The 26,722-nt window shown below is 32.4% G+C and overlaps 1 protein-coding gene across 2 annotated transcripts in view; it reads left to right on the top strand.

Annotated features, from left to right (window-relative positions):
* The window catches only part of LOC148281564 (uncharacterized), a 131,578-nt gene that overhangs the window by 92,912 nt on the left and 11,944 nt on the right, over positions 1 to 26,722 (top strand). For both annotated transcript variants that reach the window (XM_088226502.1, XM_088226503.1), the window contains exon 2: positions 7,444 to 7,608. In XM_088226502.1, coding sequence (XP_088082628.1) covers positions 7,446 to 7,608 — 163 coding nt within the window. In that variant the 5' untranslated portion in view covers positions 7,444 to 7,445. The remainder of the gene's footprint in view (positions 1 to 7,443; positions 7,609 to 26,722) is intronic.

Below are 26,722 nucleotides of genomic sequence, written 5' to 3'. Positions count from 1 at the left end.
TCCAAGCCCAGATCCGTGAGTATCGGGCTATTTAGTAGGGGCTCTTTAACATCCTCATGTTTGACCAGTAGTCCCCCGAGGATGAGGCTTCTTTTCTGATGAGCATCACATTAACCTATTTAGATATTTTTAAAACAAATTTTTTTAAATACATAAAAAAAACCTTTTTGAACCACTGTAAAATGAAACATTTGTCAGTGTGTATTAAGTTTTTATTCCTTTAAATATTTTTATTTTATTGTGAAATCAAAATGTTGAATTGTTCAAATACATTATGAAAATCCCTCTCCTCCACTCCTCTACTATATTTCCTCATCCCTTAACCTTCTTACGATCTCTTTTTTTTTCTCATGTCTTATATAATATATTAGTTTTTTCTTTACTGTGTAACATGTTCTCTCATTATATTTGTGAAAAACTTTAACTGGATACTATTTTTTATATTTTGTATTCTTATATAACAACTGTTGTTTTTTTTCAATGATTAAAAAAAAATGAGTGTGTTTAGGTGTTTCCTCATCCGCACTGCAGAACCTACATCTAGTGTATGCATATATATCAATGAGTAAAACCGTGGTATTCTGTTTAAACACTCTCCTGAAAAATTGTTGGTTTGTGACATGTGAGGTTTTTAAAACGAGGTCTTCAATTACATTTCGACTTGTTCCTATTATTTTAATGATACGAATAAATGACGTCAAAGCTTTTACGAGCCACGCGAAGTCGGAAAATGTCAAAGGAAAGTAGGGAGTCGTCTCATGAATATAAATATCTTCAGAGACAGATTCGTCGATAACGCACAGATCGAGGTGGGAATAGTTAATAAACGCATGAACGAGTTATGGAAAAAGCTTGAACTGAACGCGCCCAGAAAATCCTATTTTTATTCTTTTTTTTTTTTCATGTAATAAACAATGATTAACAATAAAAAAATGTGACCTTGGGGCTACCCGTGCTGAGGACACATAACAATATACTTTAAAAAAAATATTTTTACATTTGAGAATATACAAAGAAGACTTATTTTAATTTTATTTTATAAACATAAACGGCAAATCTGCCTTTTACAAACATTTATAATATTAGCATATTTGGCTTAAAATATTTTTTTTTTAAAACATGAATTTCCTTACACCCAAGATTTATATAAAAAAAATCTACAATATATATATTTAAAAAATAACCTAAAAATTATACAGCATATTCAGTAGAAAGTTTAAATAATAAAACATTCTACAGTAAAACAACAAGAAAATCATAAGTACTGTTTCATACAGCTGGGCAAAGTGAACAAAAAACTGTATATATTATGAAATGCATGAATAAATAAATATAGTTACCATTCACCATCTTTGAAAAAGTTCAAAAGGTTTGTTCTATAAGAACAATACCCTACACTTAATATATCAGTTACGTGGGAATAACTATTGCCGAGTTCATGAAGTCTATTAAATACGGCATTACAAGTATACACTGTTCGTGAATTGTTGCTACAAAACGGTGGCACCTGTCTAGTCATTCTTCCAGGCACCCTGAAGTTGATGAGATATAATACAGAGGTAATTAACGAAATGTTCAGACAGTTTAAAACAGGTGGCACCTGTCTAGTCATTCTTCCAGGCACCCTGAAGTTGATGAGATATAATACAGAGGTAATTAACGAAATGTTCAGACAGTTTAAAACACTACGTTTTCATTGATTGATTTGGTGTTTATTTTGTAGAACTCCATATTTAAATTTATACTAAAAGAAATCAAACACTGATTTGAGTCTACCGAACACTTTATTTTATTTTTATAAATAAATATTTAAAAAAATAATTTCGTGACAATGAGGAAGTTCAGTGTCTTTTTTTAATTTATTTGTTAATATACTATTAAACTAAGCCAAAAAAATATTATAACGTATTATCAGAGCTATGATTTTTTAAATTGTGTATTTCTGAAATAACTCCGCGTGTGACGTCAGAGTTTGTTCTTTGTTAGTTTTTCTCATTGTTTCGTTTACGGTAACCCAACCGGATATCCTTCACAGCTGTCACATCATTGGTTGGTTCATATAAACCAGTGACGTCAATCAAAGTACTGCGTTTTTATACAAATATTTTTTATTATTTTTTTCCTACATTTTTCTACATCAAGAAATTTGCCGAACAATTTAATGCTCTAATTTTTACCGCGCGCAAGAGAACCTTTTTAGGATCCAATTTCCTGTAGAGCTAAAAATCCTCATTGTTTCGCCTTGTTAAGGCATTTTCAAACGAATGTCTACGTATTCATGTTTATATATCATTTATGTTTACATATTTTATTTATATTATAAAACCCACAATAAAATAACAAAACCATAACATAAACTATTGTAGAGTTATTTGTGGAGCAGTTGATTCAATATTGGTTTGGCGAATGAGACAATCTATTTTACTTCTACCCAGCTCCTCTATCTATTTTCATGGCCTCTTTGAACATTTTCTCGTTACTTATTGTTTTAATGGACAGTAGAAGTATGTAGGTTATATATTTATTTATTAATGAAATCATACAGTCTTTATATTAAACAAGGTACAAAAGAACAATTTTAAAAAAGTAAGACCAATTACAGATTTCACACTAATGAATGCAGGAGGAAAGAGGAAAAATAATTTAAGTCTAAAAAAGTAAAAATAAAAATATTACATAAAAAGTTCATAAAAAGGAGAAGACATTGTAAAGCTACTCTACTTTCCTCCCTCTCTCTCTGCTTCCATGAACATTTCAATTTAATTGTAAAAAATCACAACCAACAATAAATTATTCGATGCAGGTAGTAGATGGAGGTAAGTATAAATAAAGAGTTGAAATCAAATGTTTAAAATTAAAAGTAAAAGTTAAAACTAAAATGAAAAGTTTAAATTAAAATTAAGTTAAAAGCTTAAATTAAAAGTTAAAATTAAGAATTAAAATTAAAAAGTTAAAATTGAAAGACAAAATTAAAAATGAAATTAAAAGTTAAAAGTCAAGCAGGAGATAAATTTAAAATGTCTTTAACTGATCTGATAAAAATATGGTATTTACAATGTAGTATGTCGATGTCACTAAAACTGTCATTATAGGTAATCTGTATTCTTCGTAGAGTGCTATTTTTTAAATAATTAGTCATTGAGTTAGGAATGTCGAAGAGTACAGATTGACGAGTTCTACGGACAGGGACTCGATATGAAATGCCTGTAACAATTTCTGGGTTATCAATTACGTTATTAACAATTTTGTATAGAAAGCTCATATCCAACATGGTAGTTGCGAGATTTTGAACCTTGTGAAAATTAGCTGACTCAGTCCTACTTGAGAATGAAACATTATTTCTGAAATCTAATTGTCTAAGAAAATAATTTTGAATATGTACAATACTATTTTTGTACGTATTATATTGGGGATTCCAAATCAGCGAACCAAACTCGAGGACACTACACGTACATATGAAAAAAAAAGTTTTCTTAATGCGTCAGTTCTTGTGAAAGGTTTGGTTGATCGTATGACAAACCCTAACATTTTGTAAGCTTTTTCTACAGTATTTTCTATATGTTTGTTAAATGTAAGTTTACTATCAAGTACAACACCAAGGTCACGGACTTCCGTAAAAGAATTTATAGTTAACTCGTTGATTTTATATGAATAATTAATTTTTTTAGAACGAATGCGGTAAAAAGAAATTTGCTGACACTTTTAATTGCATAGTACTCAAATATTAGATTAAAACGATTTGTGGAATAATAATAAGTAGTTTAATTAAAATTAAAATTGAACCACTTTATTTACAACCACTTATTTTATATTTTATAACCGATCGGTTTCGAAACTGTACAAGCGTTCTTTTCAAGCTAATTTTAACTTGATAAGGAGGCACATTACAACAGAAATAAGAACATTTTAGAGGTAGGATTTCCAGTTGCACTCAACAATTACATAAATCAACAATATTATGAGTTTATCCAAATTTTTGTAGACAAACACTGCGTTCAACACCTTTAAGGCTTAGGGAGTTATCGGAATTTATTTACTTAACAGTTTATAACACATTTCTGAGACATAAGTCCCAACTCCATGGGACTAAAAGTTCCGCGTTGAGTTAGGACAAGTGATTAGTTAACACAGACATACGAGTATATCACCACAAATATTACATATGATCAGAAACATTATAATAATAAAAATGTATTGCACATCAATATGGAAAACCGCTCACTCAAAACATTCGGAAAATCATTAAAGAGTTTCTCGCTCAAAATTCAGTCCTTAAATCCTCTCTGGAAAATATGTTTTGTCCTTGAAAGCTTAATACGCTCTTGCAAAATATTGAACACTCTCGGTGCGATAAATGAGAGATGTCTCAGAGCAAAAGTCGTACGAGTGTTCTGTATGACATAATTCGTGCTCTGGGAAAACCTCATACAAATTGATTAATTTATTACAACAGAGATGAGGAACATTTTAGAGAAGCCAAGGCTTTAACAGGGATAATGACCTGTCATTGGCTGGTTTAAGTTCACAAAACTCAATAGGTGGAAGACTTCAAGGAATATGGATGTTCAAACATAGGCAGAATGGAGAATGTTGAAACTCAAAACATTGTTGATAAGGAAGCTTGGGTAGTTTCGAAACTGGTCAGTAATAAAATATAAAATAAGTGGTTCAACACAAAGTTGTTTTGTTTTTATTTTAATTATAATTATAATCACAAAGTTACTGCTTTGAAGATTTTTTTTATTCAATATGTTTTACAACCTATTTGTTTTTCTAATTGAATAAGTACGCGTGCACCCCTTATTTCAGAAAAATACGCCTACAATATATCGAGCCATAATCGGCAGAACAACGTAAGCGACAAATATTGAATTGTGCAGGAGATAGTTTTTTTTATTTATTTTAAAATTCATTCATAAACCCTTACAGATTATTACATTCATTTTACATAAAATAATTTATACATTTTTCATTCATACTCTGTTGTTCAAAATAATATGTTTTACATCTTTTGAAAAGTTTGTCTTGAGTGTTTTGTTTAGTTTTGTCTGGTAGTTTATTGTATAATTTCAGCCCCTGGTTCATTAGTCTTGTTTTTTAATTTTTGTTCCATACACTCGAATATTTTTTTAATAATTCGGTAAACCTTCCGCTTTTTTAAATTTTTTTATTTAACTTTTTGTACATAATGTTATTTGTACATTGGCGGGCTTATTGCCAAATGGCAATTTCTTCCAACCAACCAATAACATAAAAGTTTTATTTTTATAATTCAAGTTACAGAACATATTCAGTAGAAAAAAAAAATTATAAAAAGTTAAAAATGTATAAAAATAGAAATAAACGTTTATTTGTTATTTGTTTATAAATTACCTTAAATCAAAACTATTACTCAATGGGAAAAAGGAAAAAAGAGGAAAGAGGAAAAAGGAAAGGAGGAGAGATTAAGGAAGAGAAAGGAGATGTTTCTTCAGACGTGATTTAAACAGAGATAATGTAGTAACATTTTTGATGGTGGATGGGAGATGATTCCACAGTCGAGCCGCATGGACACTATATGAGTTAGAGAAGAAAGAGGAATTGTGTATGGGTATTAAGAGAGTGCCTTGAGAATGAGAACGAAGAGGTAAATCATGAACTGATAAGCGTTGAAATTTTTCGCGCAGGTATATATTATAGAGCGTTAGGACTATGAAGTACATTGAACAGAAGTGAGAGGGAGTGATAGTCTCTCCGCTGTCTAATTTTGAGCCATTTCAGTTGCCTACGATAATCAGAAATGTAGTCATATTTCCTAAGACCAAAAATGTACCTTATGCATGTATTCTGAAGTCGTTCAAGTTTATCGAGTTGCTCACAGCTTAAATCAGTCATGGAAACATCAGCGTAATCTAGAATGGGTAGTAGTAATGCTTGTACAAGAATGCATTTAGTACTAATGGGTAAGAATTTTTGCAACCTTCTAAGTGAGTGTAGACTGAAAAATATTTTGCGGCTTAATTCATTAGTATGAGCTCGCCAGCAGAGATGTTCATCCATTTGTACTCCTAGCTTTTAAGATAGTGGCGGTAACGCTGTTTTGCCTATAACTCTGACAGCGGTGCTAGCTAGCGTAACCGCCTACATTGTCGTCGGTTACGTTGTTTTGATTAGCTTAAAAATAATATGTCGGCATATACTTTTTTTTAAAGAGTAGAATGATGCGGAGTAATACATAGAAAACTATAATTAGCTTATAATTTTGGTTTATTGGTAAATTATAATATTTGTGTTATAAAAGCTGTTGTTTTCTTTTAATAGATAAAAATAAATATCCTTTTATGTGACAGTTCAATTTTATAGAGCTATGATGTTTTCAACACTTGTGCAGGGGGAAATAAGGAACACTTTCCCTTAAAAAAAACGCAATTCGCCAAAAATGTCTTACGTTGTGTGCTTAAGTCGTTCTGCCGATTATGACTCGATATGTTGGCTAAACATGCTAGTATGACACTTTTTGATGCAATTTTTGTAAAGCTAAGCCTTTTGATGGTGTAAATGATCTTTTTTATTTATTTATTTTATATTTTATATACAAATGATGGCGGGCATATTGCCTTTAAGCAATTTCTTCCTACCTACCCAAACCGTTTGATTTGAGAAAATTACAAATACATGGACATATTTTAACAGAATATAATTTTACATAACAATTTAAAACAAAATTTTTATATTTATACAATAATATTAAAAACAAAAATAATTTAAAAAATTTACACCATACTATGAAGAGAGGAGAGGAGAGGTGATATAATGGAAATAAGAAGTAGAAAGGAACAACTCAAACATTTAGAAAGTGTCTCTTCAATATTGATTTAAATGTAAATAAAGAAGCGGCGTTTCTAACATTAGTAGGTAGATTATTCCACAATCGAGCAGCTAATACTGTGATACAGGAGGCAAGAAAATCGAAGCGGTGAAGGGGTATTAAAAGGGTTCTCTCGTTACTAGAGCGAAGAGATAGTCCATGTTATGATGGAGGTTAGAACTTGAGATATAATGATATAGCTCAGCTTAAGAAACCCTATTGACGGTGTAATTGATCTTAAGATACCCTATTGACGGAATGACTAATCTTTATACATCCTTTTCACGGTGTAACCCATTTTATTAAAGTACCATTTTCACGGTATAGCTCAGCTTAAGAAACCCTATTGACGGTGTAATTGATCTTAAGATACCCTATTGACGGAATGATTAATCTTTGTACATCCTTTTCACGGTGTAACCCATTTTATTAAAGTACCGTTTTCACGGTATAGCTCAGCTTAAGAGACCCTATTGACGGTGTAATTGATCTTAAGATACCCTATTGACGGAATGACTAATCTTAAGAAACCCCACTGACAGCGCAACCCATCTTAAAATACCCTTTTCACCACCATAAATTGGTATCCTTCGCAGGCATGTGGAGCCCCGTGACGGCGGCGGCAGCGAGCGGCGCGCAGGAGCCGCCCTGGCCGGCCGCCCGCACCAAGCACTCGGCCACACTGCTGGGGGGCTGCGTCTACCTGTTGGGCGGACGCAATGGGAACGTGCCTCTCAAGGACATGTGGAAATACACCCTGAGTGAGTATTCCAACTTGATATTGTTATATTAGGATTTGATGATGGTAAATTTGTATCAAATACCAGTCTTGATTTCTTCGATAACAAGTTGTCTTCTTTGATACGATCACTGAATCAAATTCAATTGAAAACACCTCTCTCCCGCTTCCACTCCCACCAAGTCTACTATATCCCATTGTGTCTTTTTGTTTCCTTTAAAATGCCCAGTGGGCGTAAATATAAATAAATAAATAAATACTACATCTGAGAAAAGTGGATAGTACAAATTTTGTCGGTGTCCTGGCGGATAAAGAATACAGTTCTGGGTGTGGAATAAAACCAAAACCTTAAACGAGCGTTTTCGATTTGATGGCTACTCTCCAGAAAAAGACCCCTACAAAAGACAAACTCAAAATTTTGTAACAAAACCAACTGGTCCAAGAAGAAGTTTAAAAATTAAAAATTGTTTTCAGGCGTTGCCTAGTATGTGAATTAATTCGAACAGATAAATCTCTTCACAACAATAAAGGTTTCAGCTCTTTAAGTTCCCTAAAATCAACTGATGGAAGAATTGAAGAAACATAGATGTTCAAACATAGGCAAAATAATTAATGTTACACAGTGGGTAAAATGGCCACTTGAACCAGCCAATGACGGGTCATAAGACTTTCCATATTCTCTTATCTTAAATGTTATCCATATTTGTTGTAATTTTTTGATAATAAAAAACAATTCACTGGAGATATATGTCCGCCTCGTAGTGAAGTGGTTGCCGCGTTCGCCAACCATGCATCCCAGGTTCGATAACCAGCACGGTTTAAAAAATAATTAAACCTGTTTATTTGGGAAAACAGCAGCATTACAAAATATCATCATCACCTTAATTCTCTTCCGCGCCTAAAGGTGCATAGGGCACTGCATTGGTACACCAATCGCAGAGTGTCTTGATCATTTTTGTAACATGAAGGTAAGATGATCAGTCACCTTTTTTGATAAACATTTCATATCAACCATGTCAGGAATCTAACGCGAGACCTCTTGCATGGTAGGCAAACGCTCTGGCCATTACACCACCGACCGACAAAATATATCCAATATTGAATAAAAGCTTTAGATAACGCCTATTAAATTATTTATTGCAAAGATTTACTGCAATGTTTTACTATCCCTGGGCTGGTGACTGAGGCGTCAGATTGATCACCATGCCTTCATGTAACAGATGATCGAAATTCGCTGCATTTGTTACATCGATGCTACTCCCTTAGCACAATTTGGTACAAATTTATGAAACAAATAAGAAAGCAATCAAGGTTTTCTATTTTTTATTTATTTAAATTTTAGGATACAAAGTAACATCATCATCATCATTCCCTTTCCGCACCTAATGATGCATAAGGCACCGCATTAGTAAACCAATCGCAGTATTTTCGCACATTTTAGTCAAGATTAAAATGTCACTATCTAAATATTTAAGTTGTTCCTTTTTCCTTCTTCTTTCCTTCCCCCCCCCTCTCCACTCTTTAAAGTAGTGTTATTTTTTGATGTATTTTTATTTTCTTAATTTTTGTTTTAAATTTTTGTATAAAATTGTAAGATTCAATATGTCCATGTACTTGTAATTTTCTCAAACAGAACGGTTTGCGTAGGCAGGAAGAAATTGCCTTAAGGCAATATGCCCACTATTATATGTATAAAACTGTATATTTATAAAAAGTGTAAAAATAAATAAATCTTGATCATTTATACGACATGAAAGTAAGACGATTAGTCTTACGCTTCAGGTACCAGTCAAGAAACTATGAAATATTCTAGTGTAAAAACACTTTTTTAAATAAATACTTCATTCCAACCAGGTCGGGTATCGAACCCGAGACCTCTTGCATGGCAGCTAAACGCGCTAACCACTACACCACGTGGCCAACTTAAAATACCACTCTTAACATATTGTTTTCAACAACAACAACAAACCATCACGCCGTTTCCCCGTAAGGGATATAACGCCACATCACTCCATCTTTGCATACAGATTTCGCTTCCTCTACATTCATACGTCTTCTCATGCACGCGCGCTGATTATTCCGACTTTGGACATGTCCATCTTCAAGTTTTTGTTGGATTTGATCATGACATGTCTTTCTCAGTCTTCGTCTATTTTTGCATCCGTCAACATTCGCATTGTAAATATTCTTAGCCGTTCTTTTGTTGTCCATTCGCTCGACATGTCCAAACCAGCGCAGAGCTTCTTTCTTGATTTTGTCGATAATGCTTGTCTCAGCCTTACATAATGTACAGATCTCAACATTTGTGCATCTATCGTACCTACATAGTTTTATCACACATTCGCCTAAAAGATCGGATTTCGGCAGCATTCAGCCTACTTTCATCCCTGTTTTTCCAAGTCCATACTTCGCTCCCATCCCATCAGGGTCAGGACCAGAACTCCATGTTGTTTTCAACAACTAAAATAGCACTAAGATACTTTTTGTGGCTCGGTGGAGTATTTTATAACAATTTAATCGTAAAACAATGAATTTACAAATAAAACAGTCAAAAAGGTCAGCAACATTCAAACCCATTACGAAATGTAATAGATTTAAAAAATAGTATTCTTATATATAAATCAATAATATGTCCACACATGAATTACCATTCTTCCATTTTTTTTAATGTAATGAAGCAGAAATTCAAAATTAACAAAATCTTCAAAATAAGGCAATGAGGATTATATTCAAAAGAAATATCAATTCTGATGTAGAAAAAATGCACAAAGAAATTGGCTTGCTCACAGTAAAGCAGCAAATTAAATATAATGTGGCAATTTTTATACATAAAATAATTAAGGGAATGAAGACGGGCGCCATGGCGCAGTTGGTTAGACGGCTATCTGTGAAACTGCCGTCGCGGGTTTGATTCCCGCCAGTTGCAAGAAGAAAATTCAAGAAAGGTTTTTTTCTCAATTGGTCTGGGTGTTGTGGTGTATTTTTCATTACCTCCTTCCATATCCCTTCTATCCCACCTGCTGACAAGCCTCAAAATAGAGGCTTAGCGGGTTATTCCTTTATAAAAAAAAAACAATAAAAAAATTTAACCAACAATGTCATACATATTAAACAAGGGGTTAAAAAAAGATAAGATTACCAATGAGGAAAAAAACAGAATCACAAAACTCATTGTACAAGGGATTGAAGCTGTACAATGAGTTACCTGAAGAAATAAAGGAAATGGAAAAAATTGAGATATTTAAAATTAATTTAAAAAAAAATGTTATTGAGAAATTCTAAAAAAAAAAAGCAATATTATTAAAAGTTTATATTAGTTCTTAAAATGTTATGAATTAACTTAATAAAGCATAAATAAATAAATAAACATTTACTTTTTTATACGCACATTTGATATTTTACATGAAAGCTTTTTGTTACGCACACATAAACAAATAAGTGGCTTTTTCCTTTCCGAAATAGGCTCGTGATTACGGTGCATTGCGTGCGAAGCTTTCTGCTTTCCCATTTAGAGCTTTTATCCAATTTCACAAGTTTTTTTGGCAATTTTGGCTCAGTCCGAAATTCAGGCTCAATTTCATTGGCATTTTCATTTGGTTGGAGGGTTGTGCACGAGGGCATGCGAAACTGCCAAGAAACGCTCTTAACGTTGAATATCGGTTTAAATTGAAGTTTATTATTATATGAGCTTAGAAAGGCGGTTATAAGATAAGAAATATTTACAAAAATATGATGAAATTATTGAATCAAAGTTAGTTAGTTTCATCATCATCATTCCCTTTCCGCACCTAATGGTGCATAGGGCACTGCATTGGTACACTGGTACTTGCAGCGCATCTGGATCATTTTTGTTACCGGAAGGACAGTGAGTTCGATTCTTTGATGACCTTTTCAAAAATATTTTAAGCTTGTCCAAATTTTTGTAGACAAGAACTGGATTCAATCGCCCCGGGAGTCATTCACAATAATATATTACAACGGAGGTCAACAAAATTTTATAGAAGTCTCTGCATTTACAGGACTTATGACCTGTCATTGACTGGTTTAAATGGCCACTTTAAATACTGTCGTTCTAATAATATTCACCATTCTGCCTATGTTTTAACATCTATATTCCTTCATTTTTTTATGCGCTGATCTATGTGAAGATAGAGTGTTTTGAAAAAGCACTTATATATTTTATTTTATTTGTTTTTTAATTTTGTTTATTAAAAAATACAACCGGAATACAAAAAAATGTACACAACAATTAAAATAAAATATTTAAAAAAGCCAAATAAGTTTTCCACATAAATACAATTATAAAAATCCAGTTCAGGTAGATTTTAATCAAGATGTGCATCTGTGCGGGTTTTTGTGTGTGAGGATGCGTAGGTAAGGGACTGGAGTGTGGTTTTGGTAGGTATGTGAAAATGTGTGTATATGGGTGTGAGTGTGGCAGTGTGGGTTTATGACACCTTCATTGATGCGAGTGAGATTCTGACTGAATTATTGTATCATCATCATTCCCTTTCCGCATCGAATGGTGGATATGCATTAGTATACGAATTGCAGCGTATCTTGATATTTTTTGTTAAATGAAGGTAAGGTGATCAGTCTTACGCCTCAGGAACCAGTCTAGGGACTATGAAATATTCTAGTGTAAAAACTGAATTTTAAATAATATTTTATATTAACATGTCGGGAATCGAACCTGAGACCTCTTGCATGGTAGGCAAATGCGCTGACCACACTCAACCTTTCTTTTCTTCGGGCCACATACCTTACGTTTGCTTTGTTGCGCAGGTCGCAATATTATACTATACTAGCGGATCCGAGAGACGTTATCTTGCCCAAACGTTGGCAAAAGACTTTTCATTGATGAGTAGGTACCTAGGTACTTGTTTGTGATTAAATTCCAAAACTGAACATTGTTAATATTCAAATATTGAATTCAAGTAGGTACCTCGGTACTTGTTTATGGTTGAATTCCAAAACACAAAATAAATATTTTTTTAAAAATAGCATTCTTTTTGCAAACGTCAAACTCCGGTCTTCTCACCAACACAGGGGTGTACTTATGTAGGAATACGATTTTTACAAATGTATTGAATTTAATATTATTTTAGTATTACCAAAAATCCAGTATAAAGAAATAAATGGGTAGAAATTATAAAGAATTCAAGGAAAGAATCTTATCGAGATCCACAAAAAACAAATGCTGTTTTTTAACATTCAAAAACAAACTTTTTTTACACACAAAAAACCAACATTTTTTCATTTTTTTGTAAATGCATTCTCCTCGAATGCAACCCTGATAGATCGATGAATAAAACATTTATGATCCTTACATCTCTTTTACATGTTAGATTGAAGATTTTAATATCTACGAACACGCACAGCGCAAAGATCTATGTTTCTCTGAAAACCGCACGTAAATCGGTTGAGCCGTAAGAAGGAGTTCAGTGACATCACACGTACAGAGGAATTATATATATAATGATAATATGATGAAAAAAAAACAGATATGGAAAAACAATATTGTTTGAAACCCGTTCGATTAAATATTAGGGACACCTTATATTTTTTAAACTAAAAAAAATGAAAATAAGACTTTTGGCATATCAGAATAGCCAATCACAGTTTAAACATTAACAACAGCGTATTTCTCTATACTTTTTTTGTCGTATACACTTTCAAATACAATAATAATATAAAAAACTGAAAACAAACGTGTATTCATGCGTTTATTTAAAAATTAGTGCTATTTTTGATATTGTGATAATTTTATGACTATTTTACACAAGGAATTTGTTTGAGCGATTTGCAACAAACAAATACCAATGTTACGTGCATACTTACTAAATATAATTCCTCCACACACCCGAAACAGTATTATATATGACCATTCTAAATTCAGTAAAATATAAATCTCAGATAAGTCATCCTTATGACATATAACTAAATAATTATAAAGTACATAATTCTAAATAACTGTGATTAAATCGGGATAGTCCAATAACGGATTATATCCTGACGTACCGGTTTTTCTCAAAAACAATTGCGCACATCCTTGTTTTTACCTTCAACGAAAAGTCGCAATTAAATAGGGCGGTCGTAGCACGTCACCCCCTAATTGTGTTCCTGTCTCTGAGGTGAACTGATAGAGAAAGGTTTATTGTGGAAAATAACTTTAATTTCGTACGTCAGGTCACCAAACTTGAGAAAAACCATTAACTTTACAGGAAAGATAAAAATAATTTAAATTCATTCTTACTAGAACAAAATAAGACGACAAATAAATAAATACACTCGTATTTAGGGTGTAATAAATCAATATGGCCCTGTTTTCAAAAAAATGCACGCAACGATCCATGGAAAGACAGATGCTCGGTGTTTGTCTAAGAGACATAGTAAGAAATGAAGAAATGAGGCGCCGAACCGGAGTCGTGGGTACCATGGACCGTGCAGCAAAATTTAAATGGCAGTGGGCAGGACACTTGACGGCAGGATAATAAAGTGGAGACCAGGGGCAAACAAAAGAAGTGTTGGAAGGCCACATAAAAGATGGGTCGATGACATTGCCTCGATAGCCGGTCAAAGATGGATGGTGATGAAAGCGGGTGATATGAAGGAATGGAGATGTTTGGAAGAGGCTTTTATTCAGCAGTGGAGAGAATAAGGCCGAAGAAGAAGGTATTAAATTGGGACAACATATCAGGCCAGGAGCTTTTGCCCAATGCCCTAATGTTATAGAGGCATAAAACCCTCCAACAGTAAGAGATATATAATAGATTTTTTTATTTTATATATTTTAACAACATAATACAACACAACAAAAATATCAAAACAACAAGTAAGGAGAACAATACTTATGCATAAAAATGGCATTTCAGTTTTATTTCAATTAGAGCCTAATTTGTTTACTATATCAATACAGGTTGTGTGTGTGAGTATGTATGGCGACCAAAAAAGACGTGGCATGATCAGATAAACAAAATCTCAAATCTGGTCTTTTCAAAAGCAGATACAACCGGATGGCATGTACGAAAAGATGTACGAATGCGAAAGAAGCATAGTATAGACGTGTGTGGCAGTCCATCTTCTCTGCCTTCGGGGGAATGGCGTGATGGACGTAATAGTAGTAAAACAAATAAATAAAATTAATGTTTTTTTTTTTAACACATTTCGATAACTTTCGATGTATTTAAAAAAAAATATTTGAGCATAATGTCATGTGCAAATAAGTTTCAAACAGAACGAAGTAATGTTTCTTACTTTTGTTTTCGATAAACATGTCTAAATACTTAATTTTATCCCTCAGTGTCTGCGAAACCTTATAATAAGAAAGATTAACCAAAAATACATTTCTTACGGGGGTAAAATAGTTATTCCAATTTACGAATGATTAGTAAATACTTCGAAGTGCCCCAAAATGCCACAAAATGTTATAAAACGCTCCCATCATCCGTCATTTCTCGTCAGAATAATTCTTGAAAGGGGCGCATAAAGATAGCAAAATACCCCTATTTGCTCTGAATAGTATAAGGGATGAATGAGTGTATGTTATGAGGCGGCACATTAAATCGGTAGACCAGAATGTATGTCAGCAGTCTTATCAAAGTTTAGTATTATTTATGAGAGCACACGATGTTTATGTATTAGGTTCTCTGGATGTATTATGTAAGAGGTCCCTGTCAAGGGCGGAATGACGAAGGTGTATAATGAATCCAATCAGGAGTAGTGCCCACCTAGGCGGCTGGATCTTGGGAAGATTTATGTGAGTACATGATCCTGTTTATAGAAGGATTTAGAATAAAGTTAGAACCTTGGTTATTTTAACTAGCAATCACGCTGTTCTTTATAGTTCAAGAATAAAACACGACTAATTATATTTATGCTAAGAAAATATCACACGGCATAATTATTTATTATTTTTTATATAAGCGACATAAATTACCTTTAAAATATATGTTGAATATAAATATGAAAAAATACGTAACTTTAACAATAAATACACATAAGTAACCAAAAATATTAACGTAATATATTCATAAAAATGAAAAAGCAAAAAAAAAAAACATTTTTAAACATAACGATAAGTTTAAGAATTATATTGCGAGAGAAAAAAATAAATCAGACTCGTTTTATAACTATCAAGTCCAGAACCAAATATATCAGCCTTGTCCACGTACTGATTACCATATCTGTGGAGCCTAGGGACAGACGAGTGCATGTGATAGTTGTTCCTAGAACTTGCAGAACAAAAAGGAGATCTGTGGCGGGTATGTCAACCAGGTACATGGAAACACACCAACTCCATCAAATCTGGACAGTCAATGATTGAATTGATCATATTATAAATTAATATTAGGTCTGTTAGGATTCTTCCATCGGAAAGTTTTATAATATTTGCCATAGATAACAATTGATTACAATTAAATAAAGCAGCTGGAAGATGTAGTTGAAAAATAAAAAAAATTTAGAAATTTCTTCTGGACGCGCGTGAATCAGGATGTATACTATGATGAGGTGACCAGCGCCTCAATCACAAATAAATATCGACGTGCTTAAAAACATGCCAAGCATTTGAGCGATCACAATGAACAATAATAAACATGCATAAGTTATCGCAGTCATAAGTCAACGCTCGTGGTGGTTTGTTTTTTGTTTTTCTCCTAAACAAATACAGTTCACTAGCAAAAAATCAGCGTTTACTTTAAGAAATAATACAATACATCGCATTTGCAAAATAGTAAGGAGTATATAATACAAAAAAGTGAAAATCAATTTACAATTACTATGGCGACTGCTTTTCTTGAAATTTAGATTGCCTACCTCCGGCTAAATGCAATAAATAGCATATAAAATAATAAGTAAATAAATAAAAATAGCAGTTTTGGAATATTTTCCATATTTACACCGGTGAAATTAAAATATGTGATTTTACAGCAGGATTATACGTCGCGAAACGTAAATATTTTGGTCCCAGCTGATCACCGTCTGCCCAGAAGACCACCAAAGAGATAGAAAGACAGCTGAAAATCGGCGTCTCAGGAATCACCCTCTAGACAATAATAGATCAACCGATCTTAACAAAGAAGACTTTTTAATCAAAATTGAAATGTGTTTAAGATTAACTGAGACTTAAATAGAGGCGATTTGTCTGTTTGGGTCAGGAGTTTGCAGCCAAAAGATAAGCCTTGCAGACGCCATATGATCCATCTAGAGGGCTGACAAGAGATAAGTCGTTTGGAAGATAATAATCTTTAAACGAATATATACATTTATACGAGATTTTCAGAATTATTTTTTTCCAGTTCAGAGCCACATGAGAGCGTGATGTTTTCAAATGACTCTTCAAAAAATTACTGAATAAATCATGTGTATTACTATGAAAATTTCGTAAGCCGGATGTCGGAAGGAAGTCATTCCACATTTGTCGCGAAAACCTGGCGGGATATTGCCGGTTCCGTTTCCGGTTTTGAATGAATGAGAGTTGCTTTCTTGTTGACAAAACACTCGGCTTTAAGGGCTGGGACGTGAAAATTCGACAATCTAGCTGCGAAGATTGAAGTTTTATAGAGGGTAAAAGGGCTAATTGGTCTAATAAATGAGTGAGGACGTACCAAATATTTTATTTAATAACTTAGTTACACAACAACAAACCACCACACCGTTTTTCCGCCAGGGTAGGCAGAGAGGATAGAACGCCACATCAAATTTAAATAATTTAAGGATAAAGTAAATGTATAAAGTTTTGTATAAATTTAAGTTTTGTTTGATTTTTTTGTTTGAAATTTTCACCTGTTTTTATTTGAGATAATAAAAACAGGTGAAAATTTTATAAATTTATGAAGTTTTATAACGAAAACGTTTTTGAATTACATGTATTTAAATTTTATTAAAACTATAACAGGGGCCGCTAGTTGGTAGTTCCATCGACAGCTATGTCCCCGGGCCCAGGGGTAATTAAGTGATTTTCTGAAAGCACATATTTTTTGCATGTTAAGAACGGAAAAAAAACTCTTTTTAATAAAAAAGAGTTTTTCATTAATTAAATGAAAAGGTAACACTTTTAAATACTAAGCATAGTTACAAGCGCTGTACATTTGTAACAGTGTGTACGTACCGTTTAGTAAATAAAAGACGTTGCTTGCCAAACATTTAATTTTGAAAAACAGTAAAGGTACCGGCACGAAAATTTCATTCTAAAACACTTCGGTTCAGTTTTGAGGAGAGGAAAATGGGACCGCCAAACGTCGATTTTGGCGATTTTAGTTACGCAAAACCAGTCCGACGTGGAGTTTTCTTTTCCGCAAAGTATCGGGGAGGCATTTGCAAGAGAGTGAGAAATGCTCTAATTTTTACCGCGCTCGCATTTAAAAAAAAACATTTTTTGTATCCAATTTCCCGTAGGGCTGAAGTTCCTCATTGTACAGAAAAGTTTCTTGAAAATGTACGAAAAAAATATTTAAATAAAAACGAACTACTTTGTACGACGTCACTAGTAATGATAAGAAAGTTATGGAAGATTTCCGGTTTAATAAGCGTCAACGGACCAATCGGCATAACTGACGGAGAAGAATCGGAAAAGAACTTGAGACGTCACACGCGAAGTTATTTCAGAATCGGGTTGTGGTCCCGCGGCTAGTGTTGCGGACTCACGGATCAGAGGTCCGAGGTTCGAGCCCCACTCTACCCCAACTTGATTTGCATTTTCTAATAGTGAGTTATTTACAGCTCGTTGAAAATGGCCACCAAAATTGAAATAAAGTAAATTATAAGAAAACTAATATTTCTTTTATTTAAAAAAAATGCAAAACTTTAAAAAATCATTGCGCTAGTAAAATATAAAAAAAATAGGAAAAAAAATGTCTTAGTTAAATAGTCGATTAAAACATTTAAGTTTGTAAGTGAAAATTAAAGATAAATAAATAAATAAAATCCACAAATTTGGAATATCCAGTGATCGGTTTCATCGCTTTTGCGACATCTTCGTGACTGGTATCTTTTTTAAGAAGCTCAATGTATTTATACAAAACAGAGGTAAGGATAGATAATTCAAAATTATATGAAAGTAAATTAAATAAAGTTATTTTTATCTTAAGGATCGTTATCAAAAAAAAAATCGGGTTAACTAATGAGTTGATATTTTGCTATTTTAATGAGTTTAAGTATTTTATTTTTAGTGCCCCATCCTTCGTGAGTGTGATTTTTGTCAATTGTGATTTCTGAAAAACAAGGGGTAAAAAGTTATTAGTAAAAATATATTACAGTGGGTAAAGTAATGGAGAATGCACGTGTGTTATCTGTTCATTAAGTAATTCTACGTCGGGTTTTTTTATTTATTTATTAATTTCGAGAATTTCTAGTTTGTCAAGTTTATGACCTTTAGGTGCAATATGAATTATTTTTACATTATTCTTTAATTCAAAGGAATGTTTATTTTCTATTAAATGATAGGCAAAATTTAAATTATCTTTATTATTAGACCATGATTGTATGTGCTCTTTTATGCGTGTTTTAAAGGCTCTACCCGTTGGCCTACATAGCATGTGTTTTTACAGTCGTTACAATTAAGAAGGTAGGTTCCAGAGTTGGAAAACTTAAAAAGCGAATGAAAGCGATAAAACCGGTCACTGGGTATTCCAAATTTGTAGATTATAGTATCACTCGTCTTTTATTTATATAATAAAAAAAAATAACAAATTAAAAATAAACCAATCATTGAACTTCCTCCTTGGCTGGCATTATCGCATATCCTCTTAACATATATGTACAACCAAAGTTCATCTACTACTCCAGTTTCTGTCTTACGTAAAGATGTTTTTTCTTTTTACCCTCAAAGAGAATAAACAAATCGTCAGCACAATCTTCCCCCTCCCTAGCTCCTGTTCCGCCACTACCCTCGAGGGCGCCGGCGCCCTCAAGTGACGTACGGGACCGGATATAGAGTGGAATGAAGACCGCACAATGGGGTCACTCGAGCCGACGCTCATCTTTTATGCTATATTTATTAATTACCGTCTTGTAGTGACCCAGAGTGCCAGCTTATCGGGAGCAATCCGATTTCTTACATTCTTTTGTAATTCTGAACGGGTGGTTTTTGAAGCGCGGTACAATGAACGAAGCAAATATTTGTTGGAAAAAGTTTTTTTTTAATTGTGTCAGAAAAAATGAACAAAGACATTTATATTTTTTGAATGATATCCGACAAATTAATGTTCTCCGCGAAAATAAATCATGTAGCATTCTGTCGTTTCAACTTTTGGCCACTTTTTTCAACAAGGAAATATCACATTTAAACAAAATAAATATATATTTATTTGAACGCTTTGTAGGCTTTTACGTGTTTTACATATATATATATATATACATACAAATAAAGAAAGACATTTGTTTTACACAGAAGAAACAAAAATATTAATGATTTTTAGAAGAAAAAGAAATATTAAAAATATATTCTTTACATATTAGTATAAAATATTTGGGTATACAAACATATAGTTCATGCATATATTGCAGTGGAATGAACAGAAGTGCATTTTTAAATATGAAGACCAAAATCCATTTTACACAAAAGTAGCAAAAAATAAAAATGAATTAAAAAGAGTAAGAAACATCTCCTTTCCTTCTCCTTCCTAAATCTCTCCTCCTTTCCTTTTTCCTCTGTCCTCTTTTTCCCTTTTCCCATTGAGTAATAGTTTTGATTTAAGGTAATTTATAAACAAATACGTTTATTTCTATTTTTATATATCTTTGGCTTTTTAATCTTTTTTTCTATTGAATATGTTCTGTAACTTGAATTATAAAAATAAAACTTTTATTTTATTGGTTGGTTAGAAGAAATTGCCATTTAGCAATAAGCCCACCAACGTACAAATAACATTATGTACAAAAAGTTAAATAAATAAAAAAAAAAATAATAAAAAAAACTTCATTACATATTAGTAGCAAATATATGGCTACACGAGTAAATACATATTAATGCATACATGTATTGCAGTGGAGAGAACAGAAGAACAGTTATATTAAAATAATCTTTAAATTTGAAGAAATTTAAAAAATACTAATTTAGAATACAGGTATAAGTCAATAAACGGAAAACAATTGAAATCAACAAAGTATTATTAAGGTATTTAAATTTGAGGATAGTTAATTGATACACTGCCTTTTAAAAATCAAATATGAATTAATAAGGCTCAATCAAATACTTTCTAGTAAAATAATCCATTTTTCTACTAATTAGTGCCATAAAAAATATTTTTTAATTTATTCTTTTGAATTCCCTTGAAAACGCTTCTTTGTATTGCCGATGCCAAGATTTTCATGCATTTAACAAAAATTTTAATAGTCTTGATATATTTAACACTTCATATAATAGGTATAGAAGATAACTAATAGGTTTGATTCCAAATAAGAGAGAATAGACATTTTGTATCTTTTCTTCCTCTTAATCATTAAATCAAATGCAGTTTTCCACTCCTACTTTCCTTCAATAATCCTTCACCACTCTTCATCAATTTCCTTCTTTTCCATCTCACCATCTCCTTGTTTTATCCATATTTCTTTTACTTAAATATGTAGTATATTTATTCTTTACATAGTTTAAAACATCGTCGCTTTATTGTAGTATAATTTAGAGAATATATATTATTGGGTGGCATTAAATAAAATTATTATGGATAACTTATATAGCGCCATTTTCGAAATAAAATACCCGTCAAAATACAACGTCAAAATCCCTTGTAAAATCCCTCGTAAAAACCACGCGACAATAACGGCTCATACAAATAATTAAAAAAATGCCAAACATTGTAGACGAACACGAATCTTGACGTCACGATCAATCATGGCGGGCTTTGGTGAAAGCGGATTTTTCAACACATTTATTTTGAAAAATTATGAATGAAAACATTTATCCACAATATCAATATTGATTTTGAAAATACAATTAATTTTTCTAAATCCATTTCACATATTTTTATCGGTATTCGTAGTATGTGATATTTCCCTTTTCCGGGGTTTTTTTCGAAACAGTGCGTGTTATTGTTTTTGCTTTGATTCCGCAAACCAACGTAGCTCGATAGGAAACAATCCAATGGGGTCAAATTGCAGGATCGTGGAAGCCAATTAACTGTGCTATTTCTGAAAATACTCGTAATGCTGTAGCAAAACTTGTCACGCAGTAAAGGGCAAATTCATGGTTCACGAAAAACTTTACGCGTTGGGCGAACTGAACACTGATTTTTACAGTACATGCATTTCCACAATTTGCATTTGAACGTGGTTATGCAGTAAGCGTCCAGACATTGAAAAAAAATTTAGATATTAGCACTTTTGTGAAAACGGCGAATAATCAAATATACACAACACAAAAACACTTTGGAACGCCTTTTACTTTGACAAATGATAAAAAATTCATTCATTTGTTTTTTTATAATACGAAAAAGAATTCAATTATGTATTCGACCAGTTTTATTGATTTTTATATTATGACTGACCACACAACATTTTTTTTATTTGAAAATGTATTTATTAACCCTTACGGATTATTACATTCATTTTACAAAAATAATATTTAATCTCCTCTGTTATTGATAATAGTTGAGACTTTTGTTTAGTTTTGTCTGGTAGTTTATTGTTTAATTTCAGTCCCTGGTTTATTAGTCTCGACTGTCCTTGTCTCGTTTTAGAAGGTTGTTTATGATATTTTTCTGATATTCTCGTATTGTGTTCATGTTTGCTACAATTTTTTTCAAGTTTTGGTTCTTTGTCTACAATTACATCAGTGGCTAATTTATGGATAAGTTTTAATGATTCTAGTTGAAAGAGTTCAGTTATATTTAATTGCTTAGTTTGTCTAAAAATTTCTATAGTTCCTGTTAGAAAATATGTGCATTTATCAGAAAACAGCCTGCCCTAGAAAAACTATGATACGTTGTGTCATTGTGTATTGAACATAATTTTTTTTTTATTCAACAATGTTTTGAGTATGTCCTAATGCTTACAGACTGGCTGGAGTTTCTCCCTAGGTAGTTGTTCATATTAAAATTTGTTGCAACAGAGAGGAAAAACATTTTTGAGAAGGGAATATGGGAGTTTAGGCATTTACAGGGCTTATGACCTGTCATTGGCTGGTTTAAGTGGCCACTTTACACACTGTGTAACATTCACCATTCTGCCTTTGTTTGAACATCCACATCTCAAATGCCTAGACTACCATTTTCCCTTCTCAAAAATGTTTTCCCTCTTTCTTGCAATCAATTTTAATATTTTTTATATATTTATATTAGGGTAGTTAATCATACATAATCACTTCATTAATTTGTTATAATAACTTTTAAAATAAATTAATTGAAATTTCGGTGATTTTTCTAAGTCTAGCTGATCACAAGACCATTACTATGCATTTTACAGAAAACAGCCAGATCTAATATTGAATCATACCGCATTCAAACTTTGAATGTATGAGATGGCATGTTGTATTTTTTTTTTAATGCATGTGTTTATATATTAGCGAATTTATAAAACTAAATACTTTCGTATTTATCCACTTTAATTTGTCTACGAAATTTAGTTTTCTGGAGGCATTTATCATCCTTATGTATCTTTTTTGGGTGATACCGTGTATGTTGGATTTGATCCGACGTTTCGGCTACCATTGCAGAAGCCATCTTCAGGGAAAACAGTTTTCCCTGAAGATGGCTCCTGCAATGGTAGCCGAAACGTCGGATCAAATCCAACATACACGGTATCACCCAAAAAAGATACATAATATTGATAACAGTGACCGTGAAAACCTTCGCACCTATTTATTTATCATCCTATTTGCATTTATACCTTAAGATTTTCCTAGTGGTATGGATTTTTTCTGCAAATTGAGAAATCTGTTTTTTGAGATCAACATTATTTTCTAAAGAACACAGTCTTGAGCACGAAAGCGGTCTTGATTTTTTATAGAATTGTTACGACACTCGATAACACCTATGTCTCATTTTTTCGAAATTGTAAACTGGATGCTTTTTGAATAACTACATTCAATTGTTATTCGAGTGTGAAGCGCTCCATTATTCATTTTAGTACTATTACAGAGCACAAATGTAAAAAAATGTCACTCTTAGTTTGACACGAGACAGTAATACTAACCTGTAATTTTTTTACTCGGCAGTATTTCATAGACCTTATTAATTTAAATTTGTAAAAATAAAAATGTAATATTTTGTGACGCGACCGACGCACAGTGGGCCCAAATTCACAAAACACGATAAAAATTATGTTTTGATAATTTACCACTAGAAATATGTTCAAAATAATATTTCAATCATTTTTAAGTTTCTGACTTAAAAATAGGCAACAACTGTAAGCAAAAATAAAATATTTATAGATTTTTTGGTTTAAAGTTTTTTAAATTCTTTTGAATATTTATAAATATATATATCTATTCACTATCTGTGAAATCAGATTCACCATTAGTGTCTATTTCATTATTTGCATGTTTTTAACCATGTATTTTTACCAATATTTTGAGTTTGTCCAAACTTTTGTATACAAGGACTGGATCCAACTCCCTGGGGAGCTGTTAATATTAGAATATTACAACAGAGATGAAGAACACTTTCAAAGGGTAATATAGACGTCTAGGCATCTACAGGGTGTACGACCTGTCATTGACTGGTTTAAGTGGCCACTTTACACATTGTTTAACATTCACCATTCTGCCCATATTTGAACATCTATATCTCTTCAATTCTTTCATTTGTTGATGTTTGTGAAGTTGAAAAACTTTACACTTTTTACCGCGAATTCTGAATTTGGTTCCACAGTGCGACGCGACGCCTGGGTTTTTATTTGTCTTTCGTAGGTCTAAATTTATGAAAATCTTAGGGCCAATCTTTGTCCTATAAATTCCCTTGATGATTTTTTTAATTATAAATGGCGCCAGTTATTTGGAAGTATTTTTAAAATCAGCCATTTTAATTTATGTCCCCCGAAGCTTATGTTGAAAATACTTTAAATGTTGTAATTTTTTTTAGCTCGATGCGTGGCCATTTTGCCTTGTAAATTAACTGCGTGTTCAACACTCGACGTTGGTTATACACTTCGTTAAGTGTTATTTAATGTAAATTTTATAGGCTCAGTAGGTAAGAACTCCGCTAATTTAATACCTGACTGGGGTGGATTTACACTGTTTGTTTAAGTTTTATGTATATCTGAAGCTTGTGGTAATAACAGCTAATCATCTTTCGTACTTATTAACATTACGCAATAATCCAAAACGAGTTGCTCTCTAAATTTGTTGTTTTATTTTATTTATACATTCACAAATAATTTATTATTTTTTATTTATTGGGACACAAGATACAAGTCCCAACTTCATGAGACTAAAGTTATGCGCTGAGTTGGGACGAACAATATGGAACAAACAACAGAAAAACCATCACGCAGTTCCGCTGTAAGGGTAGACAGAGAGGATAGAACACCATATCACCCTATCTTTGCATACGGAGCTCGCTTCCTCTACATTCATGCATCTGTTTATGCACGCGCGCCGATTATTCTGACTTTTGACATGTCCATCTTCAAATATTTGGTAGATTTGGGCATGCCATGTCTTTCTCGGTCTACTTCTATTTCTACATACATAGAAATTCTCAGCTAAAATCTCTTTGGCCGTCATTTAGCTGTCCATTCGCTCTACATGTCCAAGCCAACGCTCAGATCCTTTCTTAATCACGACATTTGTGCATCTATCGTACATGATTTTACCACACATTTGCGTGAAAGATTCCATTTTGACAGCAATCAGCCTACTTTAACATCTGTTTTTCATATTCCATAATTCGCTCTAATTCATCGGGGCCGACACAAGGACTCCACTGAGAACTGTTAATTTTTTGCTCAGGTTGATTTAAGTTGGATTTTCATTAAATAAATTAACTAAATCATTGAAAAGTTTACAAGGAATTTCGAACTCAAATCTCTCCCTCAAAGTAAAAACCAGTCCAAAACCCCTCTTAAATTTTGAAAATCTTGAGAATTTGATGAGCCCTTCTTAAAAATTAAATACTTTCCTCTGACCAAAGTCGGGTTTTGGATACCTATTGGAAAATTAATATTAATTTTCATCATAATTTTCCTATGTACAACCAGCAGTGCATCGGCATTCCAATTGATCCAATTTTACTACATCGAAGGTAAGGTGATCAGGCTTACACTCCAGGTGTCAGTATGTGGACAATTAAATATTGCTGCTTAGAATCTCCTTTAAAACCTATATATCACACCCCCCAGTCAGGAATCAAACCTTATCAATACAAATTCCGTGTTCTATGCAAAACTTGGTCCGGAAAGGGAAATATTGATTATAATGAAAAAAACAGTTCAATTATCTTATAATGAAATGGACACTCTAGTTTTTTTATTCTTCCAAGATTAATTTAATTTATTTAAAACAATTATTATTATTGTTATTTATTTTATATTTTATTTATTCCTATAAAGATCCACATAACAAAAAACAATAACGTATCCCTAACTCTATTCTATAAGGCCAAGATGGCTCCGTGTTGAGTTGGGATACAACCTTTTTTTTTACAATATTTGAGTTTGTACAAATGTTTGAAGACAAAAGACTGAATTTCACCCCCTCGGGAGTCATTAACATTTTAACAAATTACAAAAGGGACGGAGAATACTTTGAAGAAGAAAATACGGAAGTCTAGGCATTTACAGGGCTTACGACCTGTCATTAGCTGGTTTAAGTGGCCACTTTACACACTGTGTAACATTCACCATTTTTCCTATGTTTGAACATCCATATTTCCTCAATTCTTCCATTAGTTGATTTTAGTGAAGTCAAAGAGCTGAAACCTTTATCATGTGGATGAGATTCATCGGGCTGAACCAATTTACCTGCTAGGCAACGCCTGAAAACAATTTTACATTTTTTTTCATCTTCTTTTACAGCCTGTTTGCAAGCATTTGAATATACTCAAAGAATTGTTGAATATGTGTACCAATTATATAAAGTGATACGTTTTTATCTCTAAATATATTTTTCAGAAAAATCTCTCGCTTCACTATTTTTCTTTAAAAGTTTTCTACCCATTTTGAGTCCTTTATATTTGGCATTAAATCATTAAATATTTTTC

This window comes from Micrasema longulum, unplaced genomic scaffold, assembly GCF_059751315.1.
Source record: "Micrasema longulum isolate JH-2025_06_02 unplaced genomic scaffold, ASM5975131v1 h1tg000436l, whole genome shotgun sequence".
Taxonomy (NCBI): Eukaryota; Metazoa; Arthropoda; class Insecta; order Trichoptera; family Brachycentridae; genus Micrasema; species Micrasema longulum.
The sequence above is the reverse complement of the archived record's forward strand: the minus strand, read 5'-3'. Positions and strand labels throughout refer to the sequence as shown.